This window comes from Lonchura striata, chromosome 11 (assembly GCF_046129695.1).
Source record: "Lonchura striata isolate bLonStr1 chromosome 11, bLonStr1.mat, whole genome shotgun sequence".
Lineage (NCBI taxonomy): Eukaryota > Metazoa > Chordata > Aves > Passeriformes > Estrildidae > Lonchura > Lonchura striata.
The window spans coordinates 23,452,974-23,467,209 of NC_134613.1; the positions used below are offsets into that span (position 1 = coordinate 23,452,974).

The window sequence follows — 14,236 nt, forward strand, 5'->3', positions numbered from 1 at the left end:
ACATGGGTGTCCCAAGATTCCAGGCCATGGATGTCCCAAAATTCCAGGCCATGGATGTCCCAAGTTTCCAGGTCCTGACAGGACATGGGTGTCCCAGAGTTCCAGGCCATGGATATCCCAGGATTCCAGGCCACGGATGTCCCAGGATTCCAGGTCCTGACAGGCCATGGATGTCCTGAGGTTCCAGGCCATGGATGAACAAGATTCCAATCCCTGATAAAGATTCCAGGCCCTGTCAGGATATTTGTGAGCAAGATTCCAGGACATGGATATACTGAGATTCCAGGTCCTGACAGGACACAGATGTCCAAAGGTTCCAGGTCCTTTCAGGCCATGGATGTCCTGAGATTCCAGGACATGGATGCTCCAAGATTCCAAGCCCTGGGAGGCCATGGATGTCCCAAGGTTCCAGGTCCTGACAGGACATGGATATCCCAGAATTCCAGGTCCTGACAGGACATGGATGTCCCAGGATTCCAGGCCATGGATGTCCCAAGGTTCCAGGTCCTGACAGGCCATGGATGTCCCAGGATTCCAGGAGATGGATGTCCCAAGGTTCCAGGTGCTGTCAGGCCATGGATGTCCCGAGGTTCCAGGCCCTGAGAAGACACGGACGTTTCCAGACACAGCAAGAAGCCACTTGGCTTCCAGAGAATATAAAATATCCTGAGTTAGGACAAACAAGGGACAAATGCCATCTCCCAGGCCCAACAATCCCATCTCTGAGGAAAAAGCTTTTCTCCTTGAGAGGAAAACTTTTCCAGAGCCAGGGACGGGGCAGTGCTGCCTCTGTGCTGCTCCTTTGAAGTGGCTGACTTGGTGCTTTTAGGAGTAAAAGTCAAAATATCAAAGCCCTTGAAAGCAGCACTGGAGCTGTGGGGTGTAATTCAGGTGTCTGAAGGAATCAAGGGCTGAATTTGAGTGAGGAGGATCCTGTGATGTTCCTTCCCTCTGGAAAAATGCTGGCTCAGGAGAGATCCAGGGATGCAGGAGAGGAGAGCTGGGATCCATCCACAGAGGTGGTTGGGAGGGTGAAGAGTTTGGCCATGGAAGTGTCCCCTGATCTTCCTGCAGGTCTTCAGGAATGATTTAAAGAATAACCACATAAATGTCTGTCCAATTGCACATCATTTCCAGCTGATCCCCTCTGTGTTCTGTTTATACAACATATCAGAAAGAGTTCTAAAATCCGTAATATTTATGGATTAATTGTAGCCCTTGGAGTATTTCCAGGCTATTTTCATGTATATCTTTAGGCACAATTTCAAGTGAGCTCCTTCACATCTCTTTACTCCCTTCCTTTCCCAGCCCCAGGGTGGCTCTGCCTGTTCCTCCTGAGGATTAACTGTGAGTTGGACAGGATCTAAAATTGGTTTAAAGGGATGAATGCAGCAGCTGACCAGAGCCAGGCTTCAGTTTTTCACCTGCTCCAAGGTGCAGAGCGTGGCCCTGGCACTTCCCCCCTCTCAGGGTGTTTGTGGGCACCTGTGGGATGGCAGAAGGGCTCATCAGGGGAAGAAGGATTTGGGTGCTCACCAAAATGCTTCCCCTCAAGTGGCTTTGAAGCGTTTGGAAAGGTCAAGGAGGCAGCATCCACTGTGCTCATGGAATGAAGCAGAATGGCCAGGGTGGGACTGAAAGCAGTGGGAATTTGGGATTTCTCTTGGCTCTGGAGCCCACATCTCCTGAATCCCTGAGCTTGTGTAGGGCATGGAATTCCTTCCCAAATCCCACCCAACCCCACCCCCTGGCCATTTAAACCCTTGACTCAGTCCCTTTCCAAGTCTCCTCTTTGAGGCTGCAGCATCAACTGCACAAAAAACAGTGAAAACACAAAAAAAAACCCCAAATCTCAAGATTAGAGAAAACTACAAAGAGGGATGTCAGGTGCTGGATTTTGGGGTGCAGAGCCCTGCTTTGGCGTGGGCTGGGATGGATTTAGTGATGACTGAGAGGGGATCTGCTCCCAGCCCCGTGCTGCTGGCTCCAGCTGCATTTAATGCAGCAGGAAATGCAGGGAATGGTGGGTGTGGGCTGCAAGTGCTGCTGGCTGCAGGAGGTGACCGAGCCTGGGGCTCAGGGGTTGTGGTGAGAGGCAGGAAGTGCTGGTGTGTAAATAAACCAGAGAACTCCAGAATTTGGGGTGGGTTTAAACACCTCACGGTGCATCCTGAGATGGATCCCTCAGATTTAGATTTTCTATTTTTCACATTTTGTGCTGCTTTAGAATGTGGGTCTGGGCTCCACATCAGGGGATGCTGAGCTCTGTGCACAGAGCAGAGACAAAACAATTCCTGCTCCAGCTGGGCACCAAGGACAATGATCCAAATCTCAGCCCAGGAGCACAAACACTGTGGGCTGGAGAGAGAAAAACAAGGATGGGACTGCCTGGGCTGAAGCTGGAATGGGACAATGAACTCCAAGGTGCCAATGGAGCAGAGCTGATCCCAGGGAGAGCCCCCGGGAGCGCTCGTGCATTTTGGGACCATTTTGGGACCGTTTTGGGACCGTTTTGGTTCCTCCTGGGGCAGCCCTGGCTGGGCTCTGGTGCTGCCCAAGGTGGATCCATGGAGGAGATCCTTGAATAAATCCCTGCTTTGTTCTGTGACTCTGCCCAGCCTCTGCTCCAGCTCAGCCTTCCCAGAGCATCAAGATGAGCTCCCCCATCAAGGTGGATGCTCTCAGCATTTTCCTCCCTCAAACCCCCAGGACTGTGCAGCTCCACAGCTCCAGCACAGCCTCGGCTGCTGCTCCCAGAGCAGGGAAGGGATCCCTGGGCACTGGATCCCCCTGGATTCCCTGGATTCCCTGCCCTGCAGCAGGCTTTGCAGTCCAACCTCTCAGAATTCTCACATTTTCAAAGCTCAGGTGTTTGCTGTGCACGGTTTTTGGTCCGTCTGGGGAGTGGGGATGAAGTTTGCAGCAGTGTTTGATAGAGGAGCGGATATAAATCAATAATTTTGATGTTTAAAGGAAAAGCAAAATGAGGCACCTCACCTGTGTGGGGAGGGAAAACAAGAACTGGGGAATGCCCTGAGCTGGGGAGGATTCTCCAGCCCAGTCCCCCCCGTGCATCCCTGAGAGCATTACCCAAATATTCCCGGAATTCTTGGGAATGTCCCATTCCCCGCCACCCTCTGGGGAGGAACTTGTCCTGATTCCCACCCCAAATCCCAAACCCTCCTGTCCCTGGCCAAGGGAGCAGAGCTGCCCCTCCTGAGGAAGGCCCAGGCAGCTTTGCCACATTTCTGGTTAAAATTTGGACAAATTTAGCTAATCCAGGCCATTAGTGAATTACCAATTGGGCATCTCTTGTCTTTCTTACAGCAAAAATTTCCTCTGCTCCTCATCCTCTTCCTTACAGCTCTTTTTGCCTTTGGAGATAAACACAATTATTGGGAATCGTTGGGAAAGGGCCCATTTTGTGATATCCTCGATAATTCTTGTGTACTTTACACAAGTTTAATTTTAGTCCAAGCCTTTCTTTAATACATTCCCTTCGTATTTAAGCATTGGTGATGCTGATGGGAAGGTGAGCCTCAGTTTATTGGGGTTTAGGAAGCGCCAAAACCTCAACTCCGTGATCCCAAAAAATTCCCGAAGGGTTTGAAGGTGCCTGAGTGGAAATTCAGAGAGTGTTTTTTTTCTCAAGACAGCAAGAGGTATTTTACTGCAGAAAGATTGTGTGGCTATTTTTAACCCTGGGTACTGGTGAGGTGGAACAGAATATTTTTAGAGCTGTAGAAAATGCAGCCACTCAAGCTGGGCTCTTTTTTTCACACTGGTGCTGGAGGGGTTTTCCAAAATAAAGAGCAGAATTAGTAGAAAATGGCTTTTCTGTATCATTTTTATTTATTAAACAGGTGATCTGTGGATACACATAGTATATTTATATTTATATTTATATTTATATTTATATTTATATTTATATTTATATTTATATTTAGAGTTAGAGTTAGAGTTAGAGTTAGAGTTAGAGTTAGAGTTATTTACTTCCATTCCTATACAATTTTAAGTGCTTTGGCCATGCGAATACCATATATTAAAACAGTTTTCCCTCAAATTTGGAAAACTTTTTACCTCAGTGAAGTGTTTTAAGAAAATCCACAACCAGCAAGGCATAATTTTGTCCCTCAGTTAATCGTGGATCATTCCTGGAGTGAGGTAAGCCTGGAAATGGTGGTGATGAAATTAGGAAAAGAAAAGTTTGGGAGAAGAAACTCTGTGGCTTTTTAGTAGTTTTGACTCTTCCAAGCTCTGTTGCGTTCACAGTGCAAAAGAAAATGTTTTAATATTTAATAAACCATAGTTTTGGAAAAGAAACAACAAACCCAACCCCCCAGAAACATTCCTGGCATCTTTCTGAAGAATGTCCATATTAACTCTGTTATTCTGGCCTGATTCCAGCTTTATTGGATTATAAATTCTATTTCCATCCTCTTGGTTTTCAATTGCAGATCTATTTTTACCTTTCTTTTGTTAAATAATAATCATTGTTTGCAGGGCACGCTTGCGTTTGTAGCCATCAGAATGATTTTATTGTCTAAAATTTAATATTTTTCTGGTTTTAATCATCTTCCTGAACTTCTAAAAGTAAATTATATGTGCTTGACTTGCCAGGATCTGTTTGGTGTTTTAAGCAGGGCAGATACACCAGATGAATTAACAGAAATCTGTCATCTTTTCTGCCCTCTGAAATTCCAAATTCCCAGTGTTCCTGCCTTGCAGGGTCTCAGATCTTTGGGAAGAGAGGAGCTGGAGGCGGAGATGATGGCAGAGTTTGGTTTTTAGGGAAGAGCTCTCTTTGCTGTGGTTTGCTGGATCTTCACGCGTGGTCTGTAGGGTAAGCAGATCTGCAGGGACACGTGGGGGCATCAGGAGGTGAGAAGGCAGAAGATTGGAGAAAACCACAAAGAAAAATCGGATTTTGTCCCTTTCTCAGCTGCCAGGGGCAGAGCTGTGTCCTGAGGAGCCTGGGCAGAGCTCAGCTGAGCTTCCTCGGCCCCTCCCTGCGCCCGCTCTGCTCCGGCTCTCGGGAGCTCGGAAATACTTTGGGGTGGGGTTGGCAGGGAGCTGAGATCCCGGGGATCCCATCCCAGGGATCCCCTCCCATCCCAGGGATCCCATCCCTTCCCGTGGATCCCATCCCATGGATTCCATCCTATGCATCCCATCCCATCCCATGCCATGGATCCCATCCCATCCCATCCCATCCCATGGATCCCATCCCATTCCATCTCCATCCCATGGATCTCATCCCTTCCCGTGGATCCCATCCCACCCCAGGGATCTAATCCCTTCCCCTAGATCCTATCCCATCGCAGGTATCCCATCCCAGGGATCCTATCCCATCCCAGGGATCCCATCCCTTCCCGTGGATCCCATCCCATCCCCTCCCAGGGATCCCATTCCTTTCCGTGGATCCCATCCCATCCCAGGGATCCCATCTCACCCCATGGATTTCACTCCATGGATCCCATCCCATGGATCCCACCCCATGGATCCCATCCCAGGGATCTCATCCCTACCCCATGGATCCCATCCCAGGGATCCCATCCCACCCCATGGATCCCATCCCTTCCCATGGATCCCATCCCTTCCCATGGATCCCATCCCTTCCCATGGATCCCACCCCATGGATCCCACCCCATGGATCCCATCCCTATCCCATCCCAATCTCCATCCCATGGATCCCATCCCATGGATCCCATCCTATCCCCATCCTGTGGATCCCATCCCAGGGATCCCATCCCAGCCCATCTCCATCCCATCCCTACACCTTCCACTATCCCAGGGTGTTCCAAGCCTTGTCTTGGACATTTCAGGGATCCAGGGAACTTCTCTGGAATTCCATCCTAGCCCCTCCCCACCGCACCAGGGAGGAATTCCTTCCCAAATCCCACCCAACCCCACCCACTGACCATTGAAACCCTTGGCTCGGTCCCTCTCCAAGTCTCCTTGTTGAGGCTGCACAAAAAACACTGAAAACACAAAAAACCCCCAAATCTCAGGAGGAAATGGCAGAGGCCTTTCTGAATTTAGTTTTTGGTTCTAGCAGAGGCTCCTGAGGAGAGCTGGAGGAGGGAAAGACCCCGTGGCAGCACTCAGGGGTGTCCTTCCTCGGTTTCTCCCAAATAAATGTATAAATTCTGTAATCTGACCAGGAAATATTAGGAAATATTCCTTTCCTGGGAGAGCAGATTTCCCAGGGAAGTGTGGAATCACCATCACTGCAAGGGCTCAAAAATCAGATTTTGATTTCATTGCCAAGGTGGTTCATCAGGAGTTGAACCTGGTGAGCTCTGAGGTCTTTTCCAGCTGTGATAACTCAGTGATTCCATGAATATGGAAGCTCGAACCCCACTTTTCACATCACAGTTTAGTAAAAATAAATCTGTTATCCACAGGAGCAGAGGGAAAAATATGGAATTTCAGAGCCTTTGGTCCAACTTTGTCACATTTTTCCTGCTGCACACAATTCCAGTTCTTCCCGTTTGCCCATTTCCCTGCTGGATTCCCAAAATTGGAGCTGCTGCAAAAAAAGATGGGCAGATGGATTTTCCACCTTGGGAAATCCAAGGAATTTTGGTAGCTGCTGGTTAGCTTCTCTGCATAATTGAGCTTTAAATGAAGGTGGCTTTAGTTAAGCAGTCAGCAGTTTTTAATTAATGAAGTACTGGAGTTCACACCAAAGGTTCCCAAAAACCTTCCAGAACTTTTCTAACAAAGCCAAAATTGACAATTTCCAGGCTAAAACAAATAATACCTGGGAGAAAAATCAACCCAGCAGAAAAACCCATGGAAAAGCAGGAAACAATAACTGGAATTCCCTCATTTCTCTGCATGAGCTTCGCTAATTCAGCTTTTGTTAATTAGAGTTTGTAATTGTGATCCTGCCATTTATAGCTAAAAATAGGTGTCAAATTCTATGGAAGAGCCAACGTGGAAGCAGATTTTCATTGTTAATTGTGTACATTGTGTCTGCTTCCTGCAGACGTTGTGCTAGCAGGGAGGAAACGAATGCATTTCGAAATCTGAGATATTTATAAAACTTCATTCTTTCTCAAAGATTCCGAACAGCAGCTCCATGTCCCCATTCCTGCTCATGCACGACAGCAAATAATGGGATAAATCAGGGATTTTTGGAGCAGTGTGATGCAGGAAAGATAAAAAAATGGAATTTTGGGAAGCTCCTGCTGTAATATTTACACTCGGTGTCTTTGCTATTGTTGGTTCCGGCCCACCACACGCTGCTTGGAACAAAATCTCAATTCTCACCCTGAAATCCTCACTCAGCTGTCACTCAGGGATGAGTCAGGAATGCATTATAGTAAAGCAAAAAATGGGAAACTTATCACACAGAAAATGATATTTATTTATTTATTCAGAATATTTATATTATATCATATTTATTCAGAGCTTACAAATTTATTCAGAACTTACAAAATTATGAAGAATAATGAGATTGAAGTGCAACCTACAAGCAGCTTTTCATTCCATGTGTGTTGGTGAGTGTGTGGAATCCTCATCTTGGGAGACGATGCTTTCTTTCAATTTATTATTTAAAAAACCCTTTTCATTGCAGCAGTGGCCCTGTGAAAGGCTGTGTTTCGGCTACAACCACGATTTCAGGGATATTTAACATTAATTTCCAGCAGGAGCATTTTCCTCTTGAGCACTGTTTGGTTCTGGAGCGCCGTGGCACAGAGTGGGAAGGCTTTAAAATCAGATTTTATAGCTGCAGGTCTCACGAGTTCTGGGCTTGTTCTGGGTAGATTTGGTGCACTGAAGTCCATAAAACCTCCGAGTGAAATGTGAGATGTGCTCAGCCCCTCTCTGAACTTTGACAGGCCCAGCCTGATCTGGTGCACGGAGGGAAATAAAAAGTGACTGCTGAGAATCCTCAGATGAATTTTTATTTCATATCAGAGCAATTTGACGTGGAATTACAGCGATAAAAGCCTTGATTTGCCTCAGCTCTGCTGTTACCTCCATCCCTATTTTAATGTACATTTTACAGGCATATAAATGTTGTTCATTGTATTTTTATTTACAGGACGCTTCCAACAGCAACTTCCTCAAAAGCTCTTCAGAGCCAGACGTGTCTGATGCTGCTGGAGTTTCCAAAAACGTGTGTTCTGACTTGATTGAATTATTTCCTGCTTGTCCTGGCTGCTTTTTGATGTTTCTGCTCTCTTGCAGCCTCAGATAACAGCCAGAGGTTTCGGGAAACCTGCTTCGCCTTCGCGCTGACGCCGCAGCAAGTGCAGCAGATCAGCAGCTCCATGTGAGTGGGCTCAGCAGCCCTGAAAGCCAAAGCACTGAAATCCAAATAATTCCCCCTGGCTGCCCTGGGACCCTGGCAGGGCTCAGAACCCCCTGGACAGAGCCCCAGAGACACTGGCTGTGATCTCTGCCCATGGAAAAGAGTTTTCAATCTTACAGGATCAATTACCAGCTCTGAGTGTTTGATATCAGTAATAATTAAGTGTGGCACGGGTGCAAAAGTAAAATTTTAGGATTCTAGATGAGGGGTCCAAAGGGGACAAGCTGGAGGAAATTGGGTGTGCCTTGTCCTTTTTCTCCTCCTTCATGCCCTCCATGTCTCACTGTGGTGTTGGCATTTTTCTGTTGGTTCAGGCTGGGGACACACTGTCCAACGTAGGTGACAGATATTGGCACGTTCTTGTAAATGCAGCCCAGGGAGTTTCTGGTATTTAATGTTTGTCACATCCCACTGAGGGCAGAGCCCCACACGCTGCCCTGCAGGACAGAGCTGGGCAGGGCAGCAGAACATGTGAGAGATAAACAGAATAAACAGCCTGGGAACCAGCACAGAGGAATTATGATTTCTTCTTTGGCAGCGGGGCTGACAGACAGAGACTTTTACAATCTCGGAATCATCAACACCCCAGATTCTGACAATAACTCACCCCAAATCCACCCAGCTTCCCATAGCCCTGCTTGGGAACAGCAGGGGAAACTCCTCTGGGGGATTTGTGTGTCTCCTTGTGTGGGGAGGAGAGAATTCGACCCCACCAGTGAGTTTTGGATGGGTTTCTCTGGGGTTGAGCTCCCTGCAAATCCAGAATTCTTCTTCCTGCAGCTTTTCCTTGCCATCAGTTTCTCTGTTAATTCATTACAAAGTTGTGACTTTGTGGGCACCCATCAGAATTTTCTTTCTAATATACCTGTATTATATATAAAATACCTGTAATTACCTATATTATATATATAATATCACTAAAAAATCCAAAAGACCCACATAAATGACCCCAGGAAACCACACCCCCCTCAAAACAAAAAACAAACAAACAAAAAATCAAACCAAAAACCCCCACGAAAAAAAGCAAACAAACCCCGCAAACAAACAAAATCAAATAACCCTCCCCCAGAAAAAACAACAAAAAAACATCAAACAAAAGCCCCCACAAAAATAGAGGTCAGACACAAATTTATTTATTTGCCTCAAAAATTAAAATCTCTTCTTTTTAACCTCTCTTTAGAGTGGTGGTCTGAGCAGGAGCAGCAAAGTCTGCTGTACATCATACATACCTGAAATTGGGAATTTTCCAATTCTTTGTGTCAAAATGAAGTGTTTTCCATTAATTGAACTTCCAGCAAACTCCTGGGGAATCTGTATTGCAATACTGAGGAATTTTGTCAAAAGCAGGATATTTTAATCTGTTTTTTCCTCTTGTTTCCAGGGATATTTCTGGGACCAAATGTGACTTCACAGTACAGGTCCAGCTAAGGTAGGGATTTTGTTGCCTGTTGGTTTTTAGGATTTATCAGCCAGGTTGGGAATTCCTGGATGGAAAAGAGCTGATTTTCCTCATCCTGGTTGATTTTCTTGTCAGGGAATCCTTCCAGTAACTCCACCTTGATCATTCCATGGCCCGGGGCTGGAAAAATCCATGAGTGGGATTTTTTCTTAGCAGGGATGGATTCCATGGACATCCCAAGATCTCCTTCTTTAGGCACTTTAGGAATCACCAGCCTGGTGAATTTGAGGATTTTTAATCCATCAAATATGGATTAAATCCTTTGTCTCAGCCTGGTGGGGTGGGATGGACCAAGGGAGTGAGGAGGGAAAGCAGCCAGCCCCTCTTGGATTCTGCATGGGCAGGTCCTGGAAGGAATCCAGGGGGGCTGAGGGGTTTGGCTGCTCCTTGGAATTCTCATTGTCCTGCTGGAGATCAGCAGCAAAAACACCTCTGGGGACTGGGAAACAAAGAAATCCAACAGCAGAAACTGCCTGGAAGTGCAGCTGGCGTGGGGGAAATGTCATTTGTGGCACCTTGGTCTTGTGTGGAGAGGTCAGGCTGGAGGAGAGGCAGAGGAGAAATCGGGGTGGAATGAGTCAGGCTGAGGAATTCAAGGAATCTGAGGAGGAACCTCCAGGCTGCACTGTAATTTTGGGGGGTTTTCCTGCTTAGTGACATCGTTTGAGGGCTGTGTTTAGCAAGATCTGTCATGATTTCATGGCTCAGTGGAGAAACAATTCTTTCTAGGAAGAGATGATCTTGAAATCGCTTTAAAAGTGAAAGATGATGGCAGCTCTTTGCTTTTAGGTTTTGTTTATCAGAAACCAGTTGTCCACAAGAAGATCACTTCCCACCCAATCTGTGTGTGAAAGTCAATGGGAAACCATGCAGCCTTCCAGTAAGTAAAATCTCCTTTTAATGCTCATTTTGGGATGCATTATTAGGAATTACCCTGCCTGAAAATTTATCCCAATCTTTGTTTCCACATTCTGGAACATTGGAATGAATAGAAAATATCAGATAATTTGTTCTAGCCAGTAGAGCCACAAGTTCATATGGAAGTTAAAAACTCCTTTTCAAGATCATATATTTAATAATATTAACATGAACAGAGAAAAAATGACTGAATTTTAGAAACTCTGGTCCAAAGTCTGGGTTTTTTTTTGTTTAGTTTTGCTGAGACAGGAGAGGATTTTGGATTTCCATCAGGAAAAAGAGCTTCTAAAATGCTCAATATTTTACTGTCTGATCCCTCTCTCTTGGAATTAAACACAGAGCTCAATCTGTGTGTGTTAGGAGGCAAAAGCCCTGTGGGATTCTTTCTTCTGAGAGCTGAATTTTTGTTTTTTAGGGCTACCTACCACCAACCAAAAACGGTGTGGAACCAAAGCGCCCCAGCCGACCAATCAACATTACCTCACTCGTCCGTTTGTCCACCACGGTCCCCAACACCATCGTGGTGTCCTGGACTGCAGAGATTGGCAGAGTGAGTGCCCTGGGGTCCCTCCTGGCTGCTTTGGGGATGATCCTGGGCAGAACATCCTGCTGGGGATGCACTGGTTCAGCTGGAATTCCAATTCTGGATGCTCTTGTTCAGCTGGAATTCCAATTTCAGATGCCCTGGTTCAGCTGGAATTCCAATTTCAGATGCCCTGGTTCAGCTGGAATTCCGTGCTCCCTCAAATCCCCCCTCACCTTCAGGGTGGGATCTCTCCCTCCTCATCTTTGTCACTCAGGGAGGGCTCAGCTCAAGAGACCAAGGCATCCTCTAAGCTTTTGTTTGTTGATTTGGCCGAGCTTCAGGCTTTGAAGCTTTTCCTGACTGCAGGGACTTGCCAAAGCTTGGCTTGGGCTGGCAAGGAGCGGGCACCATCGACCCTGTGAGTGTGGACACAGCACACCTGATTCCATTGGCCTTTTTTACATTTCTCCTAGCTGCTCTCCTCATCCTTCCCATTTAAAACCTCACGTTTTGATCATTTTTGTGTTACACCCGGTGTCAGAAAATCGCTGATGCTCCAGCGGGCTGATGAAATCTGGAACGTGCTGCAAAAAGTGACTTTGCTCAACCAGCCATGAATTACTGAGCTGCTTTCAGTGCTGGCACCAAAGCTGCTGGGTGGGCATTCCAGAGGCACCGTGTGCTGCTGCCACTGCCCCCAGCCTGTTTTTAGAAGTGCCCAGAATTGTCCTGAGGTGAAACTTTGGCCAAGAATTTGTCAGCGTGCAAAGCCCGGCGTGGAAAAATGCTTACACTCCAGTCAGGGACAATGGGCAGCTCTGAAACACCAGGGTGGGATTTCGTGGTGGATTTCTTGTGGAGCAGAAAACAAATCCCCATTCAGATGATGCATCAAGGATGGCTGAGTCATTCTGGTCCAAAAAATAATCCTCTGTTACCTAATGAGAGCTGCAGGTATCAGAAAGAAGCAGTTCCAAATCAGCCTGCTTGGCTTTGCGTGCTGAAGTGCAGGTGCCAGGTGCTGCTCTGAGGGATTCACACTGCAGGATTTAGGGACAAGAAGTGCCCCAGTTCCCAAGGGACTGACTCAAACCTGAGGCACTTCTTGTCCCTAAGTCCTGAGGTGTGAATCCCTCAGAGCAGATTAATCTGTGAAACCTGGTTCTCATAATTTCACAGATTTAATTGTTTATAAAGAGCATTTTGGGTAACTTCTGGCATAAATAAGCATTTTATCCAGAATTGTAGGACAGGGTTGGAGCAGCCTGGGATGGGGAAAGTGTCCCTGCCCATGGCAGGGGTGGAATGGGATCATTTAAGATCCTTTCCAACCCAAACCATCCTGGAATTCTATATAAAAACAACCCTTCCTCAACACATTCTTTCAGACACAACCCTTCCTAAATAGATATTAAGACACAACCTTTCTTAATTTGATTTTTTCAGACTTCGACAATGAAATGTGAAGGATTATTTTCTTTTTGGCTGTGCCTGTGTAGCACAAAATCTGAGTTCCTTTTCCCCCCATCCCTCAAGAGGCAGTTCTTGTCCCAGCTGTGCTCCCTACCTTTGCTGGAGCCCTCACCCAGGGTTTTGCACAATCTGTTTCTTCTGTACAAGATGCCTGGGGCAAGTTCCTGCCTTTGTAGATTCAAGCTGTCTGTAAATAATTTCACAACGTTAATTAGCATTTTTCTAACTCCTCTCCTAATTGAGGCATTAAACAAACAAGTTAAGGCAGTAGTGGTTTTTAACGACGTGAGAAGCGTTCACTGTGAGAATGAAATATTTAAAATGTGGTGTTTCTGATGCTGCTCCAATTGGTGTGATTTTGTGGTGAGATATATCACCGAGATCCTGCCTTCAGATCCTAAATAAAGGATGGGGGCTGTCACAATTACATGGATTTTTTTAAAGTGGAAACATGTGGCAGTTGCTGAGGGAAGACTTTTATTTTTCTATTTAAATTGTAGGAATGCAGCTCCAGGTTTAGCCGATGTTCAAATCAAAAAATAATAGATGTACCCTAATGTGAGAACTGGTCCTTTCCATTCTGGGGGTTGAGAGGCGTTGCTGCTGAGTCAGATTATCAGAAAGACATTTATAACCTGATTTTTTTGGAGATGATAAGAAAAATGAGAGCATCAGAAATCCCAGGAATTTGAAGTCCATGGCAGGAAGAATTCATTCCATGAGGGAAGGTTCACCTGAGCTGTGGCACTTGCCAGAGTTGGGTTCTGCCTCTGAGCTGCTTTGGTGATGAAATTCACATTTCAGAGACAATTGAGTGCAGGAGGAGAAGAAAAAGATGCTTCCAGATATGCATCTTGTGAAGAGGCATTGCTGCTCATTTTCCTATTTTGAAAACAAAATAGGCTTTTATTAAAATAAATAAATAAATAAATAAATCAGATCATATTTGACCTGACAGCTTTCCTTAAATGCACTGACACCAATGCAGTGCTGAACATGATCCATGTAAAATTAAATATCCTGACACACGTGCAGTGCTGAATATTAGCCATATAAAACTAAATATCCTGAGACATGTGCAGTGCTAAATATTATCCACATGAAACTAAATATCCTGAGACATGTGCAGTGCTGAATATTATCAATATGAAATTCAGTGTACTGGCACAAGTGTAGTACTGAATATTATCAACATAAAATTGAAGTAGCTCTCCTCCGTGGTGCCCAGCAATCCCATAACAACAGTTACATGCTGCAGACAGGGTTTTCTTGGATATTTTTGGGGTTTTCCCTGATGTTTGTGGGGTTTTCCCTGATGTTTTTTGGGTTTTCCCTGATATTTTGATATTTTTTCCCAGAACTATTCCATGGCAGTGTACCTGGTGAAGCAGCTCTCCTCCATGGTTCTCCAGCAATCCTGTATCAAACTGTTATGTGCTGCAGACAGGATTTTCCCTGATGGTTTTGGGGTTGTTTTTGGGGTTTTCCCTGATGTTTTGATATTTTTTCCCAGAACTATTCCATGGCAGTGTAC

The 14,236-nt window shown here is 45.8% G+C and overlaps 1 protein-coding gene across 1 annotated transcript in view; it reads left to right on the top strand.

Annotated features, from left to right (window-relative positions):
* The window catches only part of PIAS1 (protein inhibitor of activated STAT 1), a 56,425-nt gene that overhangs the window by 31,258 nt on the left and 10,931 nt on the right, over positions 1-14,236 (top strand). Inside the window, exons 3-6 of the mRNA XM_077785954.1 lie at positions 8,203-8,287; positions 9,708-9,755; positions 10,575-10,665; positions 11,119-11,253. Of these exons, the coding sequence (XP_077642080.1) occupies positions 8,203-8,287; positions 9,708-9,755; positions 10,575-10,665; positions 11,119-11,253 (359 nt within the window). The remainder of the gene's footprint in view (positions 1-8,202; positions 8,288-9,707; positions 9,756-10,574; positions 10,666-11,118; positions 11,254-14,236) is intronic.